This window comes from Capra hircus, chromosome 1 (genome assembly GCF_001704415.2).
Source record: "Capra hircus breed San Clemente chromosome 1, ASM170441v1, whole genome shotgun sequence".
Lineage (NCBI taxonomy): Eukaryota > Metazoa > Chordata > Mammalia > Artiodactyla > Bovidae > Capra > Capra hircus.
Window position 1 is genome coordinate 2,790,993 of NC_030808.1, and position 15,014 is coordinate 2,806,006.

General features: G+C 42.8%; 1 protein-coding gene across 6 annotated transcripts in view; it reads left to right on the top strand.

The window, feature by feature from the left end:
* Nucleotides 1-15,014, top strand: part of TIAM1 (T-cell lymphoma invasion and metastasis 1) — a 462,470-nt gene that overhangs the window by 365,805 nt on the left and 81,651 nt on the right. For all 6 annotated transcript variants that reach the window (XM_018048483.1, XM_018048423.1, XM_018048380.1 and 3 more), the window contains 2 exons: nt 1,292-1,396; nt 8,669-8,750. In XM_018048483.1, coding sequence (XP_017903972.1) covers nt 1,292-1,396; nt 8,669-8,750 — 187 coding nt within the window. The remainder of the gene's footprint in view (nt 1-1,291; nt 1,397-8,668; nt 8,751-15,014) is intronic.

A 15,014-nucleotide genomic window follows, 5' to 3' on the forward strand; every position in this document is an offset into this window, starting at 1 on the left:
CTCATGGCCATTGAGTCGGTGAGGCCATCCAACCAACTCATCCTGTGTCGTCCCCTTCTCCTCCTGCCTTCAATCTTTCCCAGCAAATTTTGGTTGAGGGAGAAGGTAAATAGAGTATTAAGCCAGTGAAAAATTAATGTCACTTACTTTGAAAGAATTCTCCTTGGTTGAATTTCTGTTGTGAAGAGATGATGTATTTATGAAAAATTTCAGACTTACAAAAGAGTAGCCAGTCATGTAATTAACTCCTGGGTTCTAGAATATCAAATTATGTTTCATCCATTTACTCACTGACTCCCACCCCCTGCTTTGGATGGTTTGGGAAGCAAATTCCAGATATCCTATCTTTATGTACTAGTAGTACTTTCAGATAAATCTCTAAAAGATAAGGATGCTTTAAAAAAGAAAGACTTGAGGGAAGCATTTTCTCTCTAGCAATACATTTTCACGTTGCCTTGTAACTTTTGAAGAACATTTCACCCCCCCCACCCCCCCGCTTTTTCCTTCGCATCTTCTTGAATGTGAACTGAGGATGTTATTTATAAAACCAGAGAGCTACCATTGCCTTTTTCACAAAGTTCATTCACGAATGACTTTCTAGGTAGAGAAGAATGATTTGACTCATTCTGACCAGTGCAGGAGGCCTGGAAATTTCGATCCTGGAAAATTCGATCTGTTTTAGAATTGTTTTCTTTGGGCGAGTCATCCAGGGTGTTTCCCGAGTTGGACACACGCCTGTCTGCAGTGCCTGGAGGGAGTCTCACTTGGGGTGTGTATAAATAAGACTGAATCCAGATGCCTGTCTATACACTGACTCGCTTGCAAATGAACTGTTAACAACTATCCCCAGGGTCCCCATGTGGCTAAGGAAACAACTTTGCCTGGGCACAGCTTTCTTCTGTCACGGTAAATCCTCTCTGGCCTTTCTTGTTCCTTTTCTCCCCTAATCACCTATGTGTGTTGGAAATTATGTTTAAAAGCCTTTTGAACCTGGTACATTTTCTTGCAAACCCGGTGTTGAAGAACGGAATGAATCAGATAAGCAGAAGTGAATATGTGGCTTATTTATTTCCAGTGAATGTAAGATACTCAGGAGATGTTATTAATATGTTCAATGAATATAATTTGGGTTTGGGATATAAACATTTTAATAAATACGGAAATGTTACTTCCCCCTCCAGTAACCAATCCCTGTTATTCTCAGGGATACATGACAATATGTCAGTGGAGAACTAATCGTATCTATTTACTATTGAACAGACATTTTCTCTTCTCGTCTTTTTGGTTCTAGGCACATAAACTGGATCATTCTGCTCATTACCTGCGCCTGAAATTTCTAATAGAAAACAAAATTCAGTACTACGTGCCAAAGCCTGAGGAGGACATTTATGAGCTGGTAATGTTTATGACTGTTGTCCACGTACATTCTGTAGGAGACTATTTTTAAATTATATGTATGCTCATGCTAATTGTGGTTGGTGGAGTGGAACAAATTCTAAAATAAATGAGCCTCATTCCATGCTCTTATAGTTGTGGAGATGGCCTTAACCTATCACAGTATTTTTTTTGCAGAGTGGAAATGCCACCTTAGTTTATGCAAGGAACAGTTCTGTGTTACCATGAAAAATTGAAATCCAGAACTGACTCTCAGAGAGAATTTTAGTTGCTGTTCCTAGCTTTCCTTGCCGTGTTGACAGTCTTTTGTTTTAAATGGGTGACTCAAAGATGAGCTGGCTGTTGTCAGAGAAAAAGTCCTAGCTCCGATTTCGTATGACTTCCCCCTGCATGTTCAAATTGATGGGTAAAATCCTGTTAGGTGAAAAAAAGCTGCTAACTAACTGTATGTCCTGGCCTTCTGGAATTTCTGTAACTTCTTAGGCATACTTATACAGGTTTGAGTTTCACGGTGGGATTTGGGTTCTGAGCTGGATCTGAGTTTTTATTCTGTCTCTGCTGCTTAGTAATTTTGTGGTCTTGGCCAACCCCCCCCCCCCCCCGCCCTCAACAAATGTGGTGACTAATACTTGGTAGGATTTTGCAAAGATTAAAGATCATGGTTCACATAGTAGATGCTCAATAAACGGTGGTCATGGTTCTTTTTCTGTTAGTCGAGGGGTGCTTTTTTCAGTTCCAGAAAAGAAACATTTTGAGAGCCAGGCCCCTTCTCTTGGAGTTTGTTCTTTCCTGTACTTAGTCATTTCTCTGGGGGTCACTGAACTGCTTGCCATGGGTCTGTGAATGATAACAGTATGACTTCAGACAGCCTTTCACCACGGAAAACAGGACTGAAAATTTAGACCTGAAAAGTCTCCTTTTGAAAAAGGGAAGCGTGATTTAAAATTTAGTCCCTTTAGTAGGGAATTGTGTTTCTAATCAACTTTTCTTGAGGTTTGCTTTCTCGGCAATAAAACATCAATTCTGAGCACATGGTTTGGTGAATTTTGGCAAATGTATACAGACTGTTGTGTTTCCACCACTACAGTCATAATTTATATTTCTGTCGTCTTAAAAATTCCCCTTGTGTCCCTTTAAGTGTTTTTAATGAAATGTAAGAGAGGGTGTGCTTTTTATAGCATTCTTATCATGTTATGAAATAGAAGAACAAAATGACCATTTTTCAACCATCACTTAAATCATAAAGTTTAATGCAGAGAAAGGTACTTTTAACAGGGGCTGATTTATTTTTTTTCTCTGGCTGGGGAAAGCCCTGACTTTGTGCTCTATGAGTAGAAGAAAGAAAACCCATTTTCTTACTTAAGAAGGGAAAGTGCTTTGCTGTTCACTCTGAAATAGCTGTTAGATCATGTAGTTTGTATCTTGGAGTTAATGAATCTTTTATATCCTAAATGACAGGGATCAAGCCTAAGGAACTTCCATGTCCTTCATATCTTATACATAGGAGAATGCTAGAGACATATCTTTTGAAATTATATTGGCTTCCTTATTATTTTTAAGTCTTCCTTATTATTTTTAAGGCCGTTGTGTGGTCTCATCCAGTATAGGAGACTAACAAGCTTACTGTTTGTTAACTACAACTGCTATGTACATATTACAATTGCCATTTAAAAACAAAACCCTGAAATACAGGAAGATCATGGTGTTCTTTCTTGCCCAGTTGCAGAAGGTCTCCAGCTATGAGATTCCTGAGGAAGTAAATGCCATACTCTTACTCACTCTGTTGTTCAGACTGCGAGTGAGTACTGCTAATGGGCACCTCTATTTTTACCAAGATTTTAAACTTTTTGTTCTTAGGATATCTTTGGCAGCCTGGTACAGCCTGCGGATCCCATTTCAGAATAATGTTTTCAGTTCCATGAAATGGAATACATAGGATTACCTATGGCCTAATTGTGTTGAATTAGTTATGAAAGATATTAAAAAAATTATAGATAATACACATGCTTACTTAATAGCTCATTAAATAATCAGACAGTGGTTGGTCTGACACCTGCCACTGTTCTGAAGTAGTGATGAGCATAAATAATATTTTGAGATATTAGCAGCCACTAGAATGTGGTGTAAAAATAACTGAGATTTCTGGTTGTGACAAGGTCACAGACACACTGCTCATGTTGCCGTGTTTGTTGCTTCCGTTCGTTAATAATTGAAGGAAATGCTACGTTTCAGTTACAGGTTAGTGAATATAAAAATTTCAGGCTTTTTCAGCTTCCCGGTTCACAGACCCCTCGAATTACATCCGTACATCCATGGTTTCCAATCTTGGCTTTTGGCCATTAAGCTGGGCGAAATGTCATTCCAGGGCAGACGGTTTTTGAACACACGATGTTCTAGATGCTTTCTGAGATTTTACAGATATTTTATTTATCGACCCTTACTGAACAAGCATCAGACCACTCATGGCTAATTGGTTTCCATAACCCGCCTCCATTGTATTTCCCATGGATGAACGAAACTCACAGACATTTAGAGTCCTGTCCTGAAAAGTGACTCATTCATAGATGACTGTCCCAAAACATCTTATTCTCTGCCATTGTTTTGTCAAAAATTCTTGAGTTAGAAGATCAGTAGTTATTAGCAAAAGTGTGCACTATATTTTAAAGATCTTTTTTTGGGGGGGCATCTAGTAGCTTTATTTTCTGGGACTGGGGATTCCATTGCTTAAGAAAAGCCATGAATAGTCAGTCCTCTACTTATGTATTATACTTACCTGCTTTGCTAATTGTGGGCTTCCCTGGTAGCTCAGCTGGTAAAGAATCCGCCTGGAATGCAGGAGACCCCAGTTCAATTCCTGGGTCGGGAAGATGACCTGGAGAAGGGAACAACAGCTACCCACTCCAGTATTCTGGCCTGGAGAATTCATGGACTTATAAAGTCGGACACAACTGAGCGACTTTTGCTTTCACTTGCTAATTATGTGTTAATATAAGCAGTACCTGCTTGGCTACTTTTTCATAATTAGTTGGTTATTGGGTCCAATCTGTAGACTGATAATGAATATGGAGGCACTGGGTTTTTTTTTGAAAACCCATAATTAAATATGTTTTTCTTAAAAAGACAAGTAAGAATAGAGTTTGCAACAACCCTGATCAATTGATCGATTGATTCATCCAGCAAATATTTATTTAGCGTTTGTTGTGTGCCTGGCACCCTGCTAGCTGTTCTAGGCACTGAGAGCAACAGGAAAGTTTCTGCTCTTTATGGAAAATATATCCAGGTTGTGAAGACAGATATAAAAACAGGTAAATATGTTGACAAAAACAGGTAAATGGGTAGTCTTTCCGGGGATGCTTAGTGCTGGGAAAGAAAAGGTTAGGCATAAATGGATAGAGAAACATGGACATCTGAAAGTGATCATGCCGCTCCTTTTCGACGTGATGTATGAGCAGGGTGGTGAGTGAGGTGAGAAGCTGAGTCATAGAGGTACTTTGGAGGAATGTGATCTAGGGTCAGAGAACAAAGCCGGGTAAGGCCTGGCAGGGGAAGGGGGTGGTGGTGGAGGTGGTTTACTGCGTTTGAGTAGCATCAGTGGGGACGGTGAGTGGGGGTGGTGGTGAGGGGGTGTTGAATTCAGGAGGTGAGGGAGAAGGGGAGCAAGAGGGCTTGTCAGGCCCAAGTGAGAGGTGAAACCCCAAGAGACAAGGGCTTTATTTGACTCCTGTCTTATAGGCTCACTGTGGCTAACGTGTGGCCCTGAGCCTTGGGGAAGGGGCTGGGAGAGCAGGAGGCTGGTGAGCTGCTGTTTAGGCAATGCGCGATAGTGGCTTGGACCAGGCATCCCAAGAAGACCTGGTAAGAAATGAATGTGACATTCACTTGACAACTCAAGTTCCGGGGTAATCAGATCATTTTTTAACATCTGATGGTCTTTAATCTGGTTTTTGAAAAGAAGGATAATATGCATCATTGTTGATTTAATAGCATAGGGAATGTGTGTGATACTTTTTGCTAAAACTGTGGGATTTCAAAATTTCTGGTGTCAGATATTCTAATTGCATCAAAAATGTATTTTAAAGTGCAGATCCTTCTTGAAATTATACATACTTTAGAGATTTTAAAAATCCAGTTTTTGTTCACCTGGCCTAAGGACCACACAGTGAAGGGTCTAGTATTATATGAAGTTACTGTCTGAGACTGGTGAAAAAACGCAAAGATTTTCACACCAATTACAAAGAAGACTAGGAGGCAATATTATGAAAGAATAGGAAAGCTTATTTACGAAGCTGAATTCCCACTGGATCTGTAGAAAGCCTTTTGGAACTTTTTGGAGATGACTAAAACAAATGGTGATATAGTGCCACCTAGGGGGGAGAGTTTGGCTTTCAAGGAAATTGAAAAAAAAATCAAACAGGTTCCAAAGAAGTTGAAGTAATAAGTACATTTCACAACATTTTATTGAGCATTCCATGATACTGTAAAATATATCATAGCATTGATTCTATTTGGTAATATGTAATTTTGGTGACTGTATTTTCTGAACTAAAGATCAGTTGTTAGAACTGATGTCTTCTAAATGCAGAATGCATTGGTATGGAACTTTTTCTGAAGTATATAGACGGAAGTTGATGGAAGTTGCACTGAATTAGGATGTTCTAGAGGCTCTGGGCTTGTAGGGTCAACATTTCCAGCCCCTCTCCCACCCCAGCCTCTTGGCTTAGCCTGTTTCCAGGCTCCTGATTCCTAAGCATTCAGCTCACCTCTCCTACCTGTCAACTGCCCTAAGAAAGTGAACAGAAAGAAACCTGTGTTTTTTTTTTTTTTTTTTCATACTTGGCATGAATGAAATTATTTCTGGACAAATGACTAAGATGGGAGCAAGTTTAAATAATCACTGAGACTTCTCTTCAGTGCTCAAGAAGAGCTTTCTCTTATTGACTTTGGCTCAAAAGAGATTTTCCTTTTGAAATTAAATGACAGTTTTAAAAATTCCATATGAGCCTCTGACACATTTATTTGTTTTGGAACTTCTATCATAAATTTTCAGAGATGGCCTTTTGGCTTACTTACCTTGGGATTCCCTGGTGGCTCAGATGGTAAAGAATCTGCCTGCAGTGCAGGAGACCCAGGTTCGATCCCTGGGTCAGGAAGATCTCCTGGAGTAGGAAATGGCAACCCCCTCCAGTATCTTTGCCTGGAGAGTTCCATGCACCCTGACTGGCTACAGTCCATGGGGTCACAAAGAGTCTGACACCACTGAGCGACTAACACTACAACTACTTGCTTACCTAAGAAATAAGATTTTTTGGGGGGGAGTATGGGGGAATATAATTGGTTTACAGTGTTATGTTGGTTTCTGCTCTGCAGCAGAGCGAATCAGCCATATGTATACACATATCTCCACCCACCCCGCTTCCCACCGCCGAGGTCATCACAGAGCACTGAGCTGAGCTCTGTGTTACACAGCAGCTTCCCACCAGCTGTCTCTTTTACACACAGTAGTGTGTATATGACAATGCTGTACTCCCAATTCGTTCCATGGAAGTAAGGCTTGTACCCGTGACTGTGGTACCCCTGAGTTCCACCAGGAGGCAGTCTGCGAGGCATTATAGTGTAGCGGGGAGCACTTCAGCGCTGCTGCTGCTGCTGCTAAGTCTCTTCAGTCGTGTCTGACTCTGCGACCCCATAGATGGCAGCCCACCAGGCTCCCCTGTCCCTGGGATTCTCCAGGCAAGAACACTGGGGTGGGTTGCCATTTCCTTCTCCAGTGCATGAAACTGAAAGGTGAAAGTGAAGTTGCTCAGTCATGTCTGACTGCTAGCGACCTCATGGACCGCAGCCCACCAGGCTCCTCCATCCATGGGATTTGCCAGGCAAGAGGACTGGAGTGGGGTGCCATTGCCCTCAGTGCTAGACAGTGAAACCTGCGTTCAAATCCCAGCTCCGCCCAGGCTGGCTTTCTGATCTTAGGAAAGTACTTTCTCTGCACCTTTTTCTCTTCCTCTGTAAAATAGGGATCACATTTGTCTCATAGAGAACATGTGAAGGGTGAGAACACGTGGTAAACAAAACCTCCGTAAGTTATGGCCCATGATGATGCTAAGTCCACACACTGAAATGTGAAAGTGAAAGTTGTTCACTTGTGCGACTCTTTGCGACCCCAGGGACTATAAAGTCCGCGGAACTGTCCAGGCCAGAATACTGGAGTGGGCAGCTGTTCCCTTCTCCAGGGGATCTTCCCAAGCCAGGGATCAAACCCAGGTCTTCCACCTTGCAAGTGGATTCTTTACCATCTGAGACGCCAGGAAAGCCATTTATGGTTTAGATAACCCTAAAGAAGGCAGAGAGCCAAAGAAGTGATGCCTTCAAACTGTGGTGCTGGAGAAGACTCCTGAGAGTCCCTTGGATAGCAAGGAGATCAAACCAGTCAATCTTAAAAGAAGTGAAGTGAAAGTCGCTCAGTCGTGCGACTCTGTGTCCCCATTGACTATAATCCATGGAACTCTCCAGGCCAGAATACTGGAGTGGGTAGCCGTTCCCTTCTTCAGGGGATCTTCCCAACTCAGAAATCAAATCCAGGTCTCCTACATTGCAGGCGGATTCCTTACCAGCTGAGCCATCAGGGGAAGCCCATCGAAATGGGAAGTATCAATTAAATTAATTGAAATAAAATTTCTTAATAAACCACCAATTTCTCTTATCTCTTTTCCCATTTTTTTTTGGGTTTCCAAGAGGTTTGATTAATTTATATACTCAAGTTTTCTCAATACTTCTGTATAATTTAGTGACTAGGGGAGAATATTGTCATTTATATGATTTTTTTGTCCGTTTCAGTGCTGTAATTTTTCTCTGCATGTTGTGGATTTTTTGAGCAAAAGTGGCATATGAACAGAAGCACAGGGATTTCTCCTGTTTCTGTGGATTCCATGTCAAGATCTTTATAACCTCTTCTTGATGTTAATGTTTTTCCCTAGTATTGGAGATTTTTGATTACCTTAGCATTATTTTTCAGGTCTGTGATAGACATAGGGTGGGAAAAAATTGTATATACAAAGTATGCCAAGGAATGGAACTGTAGCTAAATTTGGGAATATAACTTTTTAAAAGTTTCCACGTTAAGTCTTAATGGTGTCAGTTCAAGAAAAACACTGGGATGTGATGAGAATTTGATGTCAAGTGTCAGTTGTGAAAAAATAGATTTACAAATTGATGACTGTTTCTAATAAGTTATTTATAATGTAGTCCTAATTAGGTTTCTCTTTGTCATTTTCAGCTGTACAAAGAAATTGAAATTTGTCCAAAAGTCACTCAGAACATCCAGATTGAGAAGTCAGATACAGCTGGTGATAATTATGGTATGTTTATTTTTCTTTGATCTTTGGTGTTGTTCACGTGAAAACAATTCCTGCATAAACATGTACTTATTTACAGTTCAATAAAACCTTTGGGGACCGTTTAAAACAGATAACCCATCTGGCTTCTGTGCTTCGCAGCTCAGCCAAACTGAGGGGGGACATAAAAAAGATGTTTACGCTCCATATGATGAAGACTTCAGCTTTAAATTTTGTAACTTTAATCTTCTTGGTTTTCCTGTCATAAAAAAGGAGTGGATTTATTGAGAATAGATTATTTTATATTATAACGTAGCCTAGTAATGAAGAAGGGCTTCCTAGGTGGCTCAGTGGTAAAAGAATCCGCCTGCCAGTATAGGAGACATGAATTTGATCCCTGGGTCAGGAAGATCCCCTGGTGATGGAAATGGCAATCCAGCCCAATATTCTTGCCAGGAAAATCCCATGGACAGAGGAGCCTAGTGGGCAACAGTCCATGGGGTCGCAAAAGAGTTAGATACAACTGAGTAACTGGACAACAGTAACAGGTAACGAAGAAATTATCCTTTCGCACCTCTATCCCCCAGAAATGTCTTGTTCTCCATCCCTCACAGATGATGTTAAAGGAACTTCCTTTGATGTGAGTTGGGGTGCCCTAGACCATGGGGTCGCTAAGAGTCAGATACCACTGAGCGACTTCACTTTCACTTTTCACTTTCATGCATTGGAGAAGGAAATGGCAACCCCCTCCAGTGTCCTTGCCTGGAGAATCCCAGGGATGGGGGAGCCTGGTGGGCTGCCATCTATGGGGTCGCATAGAGTCGGACACGACTGAAGCGACTTAGCAGCAGCACCAGACCACCCTTAGGTTTGCCAATTCACTGAGAAGACTCACCGCACTACGGTCGTGTTCATGGCCACGATTTGTTACAGCAAAACTCTACAAAATAACATCAGTAAGAGGGAAGGCACGTGGGGCGAGGTGCTCGGACACCAGGTGCAAACTTCCAAAAGTCCAGCCCCGTCACACGGCAAGTCCGCAGTCCCCTCAGCAGCGAGCTGAGACAATGCGTGTGAGCTACAGTCTAGTAGGAGGTTTGTTAGGGATTCAGTGCCCAGCGTTTTGGTTAGGAGGCTGGTCACTTAGGCACCCTCTGCCTCGAATGTACCAGGATTCCAGCCTTCTAGGAGGAAAGCAGGTGTTCGGCATAACCCACAGTGTCTGTACAGATTTTTGGACACAATGAGCCCCATCAGGGTGTTGGGAACCCTCCCAAAATCCAAGGTCTCAGATTTCAGGCAGGAGTCAAAGTTGTAAGCAGGCCTTTTTTTCAAAGAGCAGCAGTCAGGCCCTCTCCGTCAGGGCTTTCCTACTCAGTTGTCCGATTCTGGTGGTATTAAAAATGGAATATTTTCCATGGATTCAACACCGGTCTGCTTAGCATTACCCTTGATGGCTTGGCCTGTAGAAGAGCTGCTGCTTGAGTATAACATGTAGGGAAGCCCATACTCTGTCGGGGTAGATTGGCCAGGCGGGGCGAGGTTAGCTGAGGCAGTGGCAGTCACCGAAGCCCTCTGGGTCCGAACAGTGGAATTCTCTCTCCTGTTCACCCTGCCGCCTCTGGGTTGGCTGTGACCCTTTCTCTCTGTTGTTCTCACGCCAGGACCTAGGCCTGGAGCAGCTGCCACCTGGGACATTGTCAGTTTCTTGGCAGAAGGCAAAGAGGGGAGGTGGTGAACCAGCCACTGGCTCATTCCCAGTATGCTCTTCAAAGCAAGTAACTGGAGCCAGGGATTGGGTGGGTAGGCAGAGAAGTGTAGGCCTACAGGGTGCTGGAAAGAAGGAGGACTAGGGGAGTTTCCTGGTGGTTAGGAATCTTCCTTGCAATGCAGGGGACCCTGGTCTGATCCTCGGACGGGAAACTAAGATCCCACACATACAGGGCAGTTAAACCTGTGTGCCGCTAGAGAGCCCACCTGCTGCAAGAAAGATCCAATGTGGCCAAAGAAAGATATGCATGTTTTTTTAAAAAAGAGAAGGACTAGAAAACCATAAAGAAGGCTGAGTGCTGAAGAATTGATGCTTTTGAATTGGGGTCCTGCAAAAGACTCTTGAGAGTCTCTTGGACAGCAGGGAGATCAAACCAGTCAGTCCTAAAGGAGATCAACCCTGAATATTCATTGGAAGGATTGGTGCTGAAGCTCCAATACTTTTGGCCACATGATTCGAAGGGCTGACTCACTGGAAAAGACCCTGATGCTTGGGAAGATTGAGGACAAGAGGAGAAGGGGGTGACAGAGGATGTGATGGTTGAATGACATCACTGACTCAGTGGACATGAGTTTGAGCAAGCTCCAGGAGATGGTGGAGGACAGAAGAGCCTGGCGTGCTGCAGTCCATGGGGTCTCAAAGAGTCAGACAGGACTTTGCAATGAAGAACAACAGGATACCTGGTGAAAAGATACAAAGTTTATTGCATATGCTTGCTTACCATTTCTCTCTGAATTAACTTATTGGGCTTTTTAGCATTTGAAAATCTATAGACCCTTTACTAGGCAAGTACTTTGTCCTAATGAGGAAAACCTAACTTCCGACCCCTGGCCACTTGAGTTATACCTCCATGCTATTTTACTTCTTGACCTTAAAACGAAAGACATCATCAAGCTAGCAGATGTTTTTGATGGCAAGGGATAAATGTGTCTGAAAGGCCTATTATTGTAGCAGAAGCCTGACCTCAGTAGTAAAAGCAGTAATCGGTAGCAGTGCTACAAATAAATGTCTGGGTCCTTCGAACTGAAATGCACCATGTCAGTTACTCTTTTCTCTCTGGTTTATTTGATTTCTCTTGAGTAAGAGAGGAACATAGCAAAAAGCAAGAGATCTGAGTTTCAAAGTTCTTGGAGTCAAACTCCAAGATGGACTGGTTTGGGGGCCTCTGAAACAGAAACGACCTAAAACTGCTATCTCTTTATGTTATTGTTCAGTTGCTAAGTCATGTCTGACTCTTTGCTATCCCGTGGACTATATAGCCCATGAGGCTCCTCTGTCTTTGAGATTTCCCAGGCAAGAATACTGAAGTGGGTTGCCATTTCCTTCTCCAGGGTATCTTCCCATAACAGGGATCAAACCCATGTCTTGTACGCTGGCAGACAGATTCTTTACCAGTGAGCCACCAGGGCAGCCCATATTTTTATATTTTTAAAAATTTTATGTCTTTAAAGTTATTTCTGTTTTTTTGGCCTTGCCACATAGCATGTTGGATCTCAGTTCCCCAACCAGGGGTCAAACCCACGCCCCTTGTAGTTGGAGTGCAGAGTCTTAACCACTGGAATGCCTGGGAAGTCCCTATACTTTTTATTAAAGTGACTGAAGTAGTTACAGAACCTGTTTCCATTTCCACACTGAAGGGGTTACAGGGCATCAGAAATCAACCCAGAAGGTATGTCAGCTGTGCTTCTCACATGATCTGACATAAAGAAGCAGGGGTCCTGTCCTGGACCACCCCTGCTTTTGTAAATGACAAAGTCCCATGCTTGGAGGGTGTGGTGGTATCAAACGAGGAGTTTCTTGATGCTTAGTCTTGCTCTCCATCCTTATGTTGCTGTCGGTTGCATCCTGTCTATACTACTTCCTGGACTTCACCTTGGACAGCCTCCAGTTCAGTTCAGTTCAGTTGCTCAGTTGTGTCCGACTCTTTGCGACCCCATGGACTGTAGTATGCCAGGCCTCCCTGTCCATCACCAACTCCCGGAGCTTGCTCAAACTCATGTGCATTGAGTCGGTGATGCCATCCAACCATCCCATCCTCTGTTGTCCCCTTCTCCTCCTGCCCTCAATCTTTCCCAGCATCAGGGTCTTTTCCAATGAGTCAGTTCTTTGCATCAGGTGGCCAAAGTATTGGAGTTTCAGCTTCATCATCAGACCTTCCAGTGAACACCCAGGACTGATCTCCTTTAGGATGGACTGGTTGGATCTCCTTGCAGCCCAAGGGACTCTCAAGATGCATAGCTAATAAGCTCAGCTAACCCATTTACTCTCAGTGCCCAGTTCATGTTGGCTTAGGTGTTTCCACAGAAGTTAAAGAGTCCCCCGGTCCTAAAGGTACTCAGGAGTCTAAAGTCAGCCCATCTTTCTCCGACATTTGCATCTAAGAGCAGCTTCCTGCTATATATCAGTTTCAGTGTATGTAAGTTCCTAGCACACATCAGCATAGAAAACCAGATACCGCTTTCTATTGTAGAACACTTCAGGGAGGAAAATATGACTTAATAATCCCACTGACGAAACAAATGGAAAGATTTAGCACTTGCCTAATTTCTCATCCTTCCCTCCACCTCAGCCCTCAGGATTCTCTCAGACCTTGTTGTTGAAGTCAGTTCACATAGTTTTGTAGTAGACTAAGCATGATCGTCTAGGCAGCCTTGAAGTGGAAGAATGCATCATTTCAGCAACTGAGTATTTGTTTTTCTCTGGGGACTTCTTAGACTATTAGATTTTTGGTCTTGCGTCCCCTCTATGTCAGCAGGCATGCCTGCTCAGTTGCTAAGTCATGTGCAGCTCTTTGCGACCCCATGGACTAGAGCCCACCAGGCTCCTCTGTCCATGGGGATTTCCAGGCAAGGATACTGGAGTGGTTTGCCATTTCCTCCTCCAGGAGATCTTCACAACCGGAGGTCAAACCCACATCTCCTGCATTGTCTGGCAGGTTCTTTACCGCTGAGCCACCCGGGAGCCCCCTTCTCCGTGTCAGTGGAGTCTGCGTTTTTCTCACTTTCTCCATTTCACTGTGTCCTGGATCTGGTTTTGAGTCCATCTGTTTTGTTTACTGTGTTGTCATGATTTTTCTTTGGTCCTCAATTTCAGTATGAAGAAGCTTCTGGTTATTCAGGAAATGAGTCTGTCTTTTTTGGTTTCTTCACTTGGTTTTATTCACCCCCTTCATTTTCATGACCATATGTCACGCATGGTGCCTCCTGGTCTCTGTATCTCTAAGCCTTTCGGTGGGGTGGGCGCTTTGGCTTTACATGGACTAACTCCTTCTGTTTCCTGTGGCCGTCATTTTAGATGGTATTACATGTGTTTTCTTGGAATTAGATTGTTGCTATCCGTAAAAACTAAAAATAGAACTACCTTGCACTGTGCTGTGCTTAGTTGCGCAGTTGTGTTGGACTCTTTGCGACCCCACGGACTGTAGCCCGCCAGGCTCCTCCGTCCATGGGGATTCTCCAGGCAGGAATACTGGAGTGGGTTGCTATGTCCTCCTCTGCGGGATCTTCCCAACCCAGGAATCAAACCTGCTCTCCCACATTGCAGGCAGATTCTTCACTGTTTGAACCATCAGGGAAGCCCAAGAATACTGGAGTAGGTAGCGTCTCCTTCTCCAGGAAATCTTCCTGACCCAGGAATCAAACCAGGTTCTCCTGCATTGCACATGGATTCTTTGCCAACTGAACTACCTGGGATCCAGCAATCCCACTCCTGGTTATATATATCTGAAAAAAATGAAAACTCTGATTCAAAAAGATACATGCACGGCAGTGTTCATAGCCGCAGTATTTACAATAGGATAGAGATACAGTGAAATAATACTCAGCCATGAAAAAGAACGAAGTATTTCCATTGGTAGCAACATGGCTGGGCCTAGAAAATATTATGCTTCATGAAATAAGTCAGAGAGAGAGAGACAAATACAATGTGATATCACGTATATGTGGGATCTAAAAGCTAATACAAATGAACACATATTTCTTACTGTAGGAAATGGTTAAAATGCCTACCTATCCCTCAGTGTGCAGACTGCTGACATCTTGAAATAGAGACTGCTCCTTGGGACTCTTGACACCTTTAGTGGTAAAGAAAGAAAGCCACAAGTGAATACCTCAGCCTTCTGCTCTGACTCTGGTTTAAGGTGACTTGCTGTAGGCTCTCAGCACATCACCCCTCTAGACAATGTGTTCATTTTATATTTAATAGAAGAAAATTTGAATTAGAAGTATAATTTAAAAATTTGGTCTCAGCATTTTATATAATGATAGCATGTTAGACAGGAAATGCCTGTATTTTAATGGGTTCTATTCATCCTTTCCCTGATACAGTCCTTGATTTCAGTATCTATTCTTACAGATAAAAGGAAAAGAAAATCTCTGTGGAAGTGCACATAAATACCACTGTGTTAAGGCTAATGTCATCTAAATGGCTCATGTCTAAAATTATTTTTATTTGAGGAGAACTTAGTGTTTTTAACATTCCTCCCTTTCATTCTGGCTGTGTTGGGTCTTTGCTGCTGT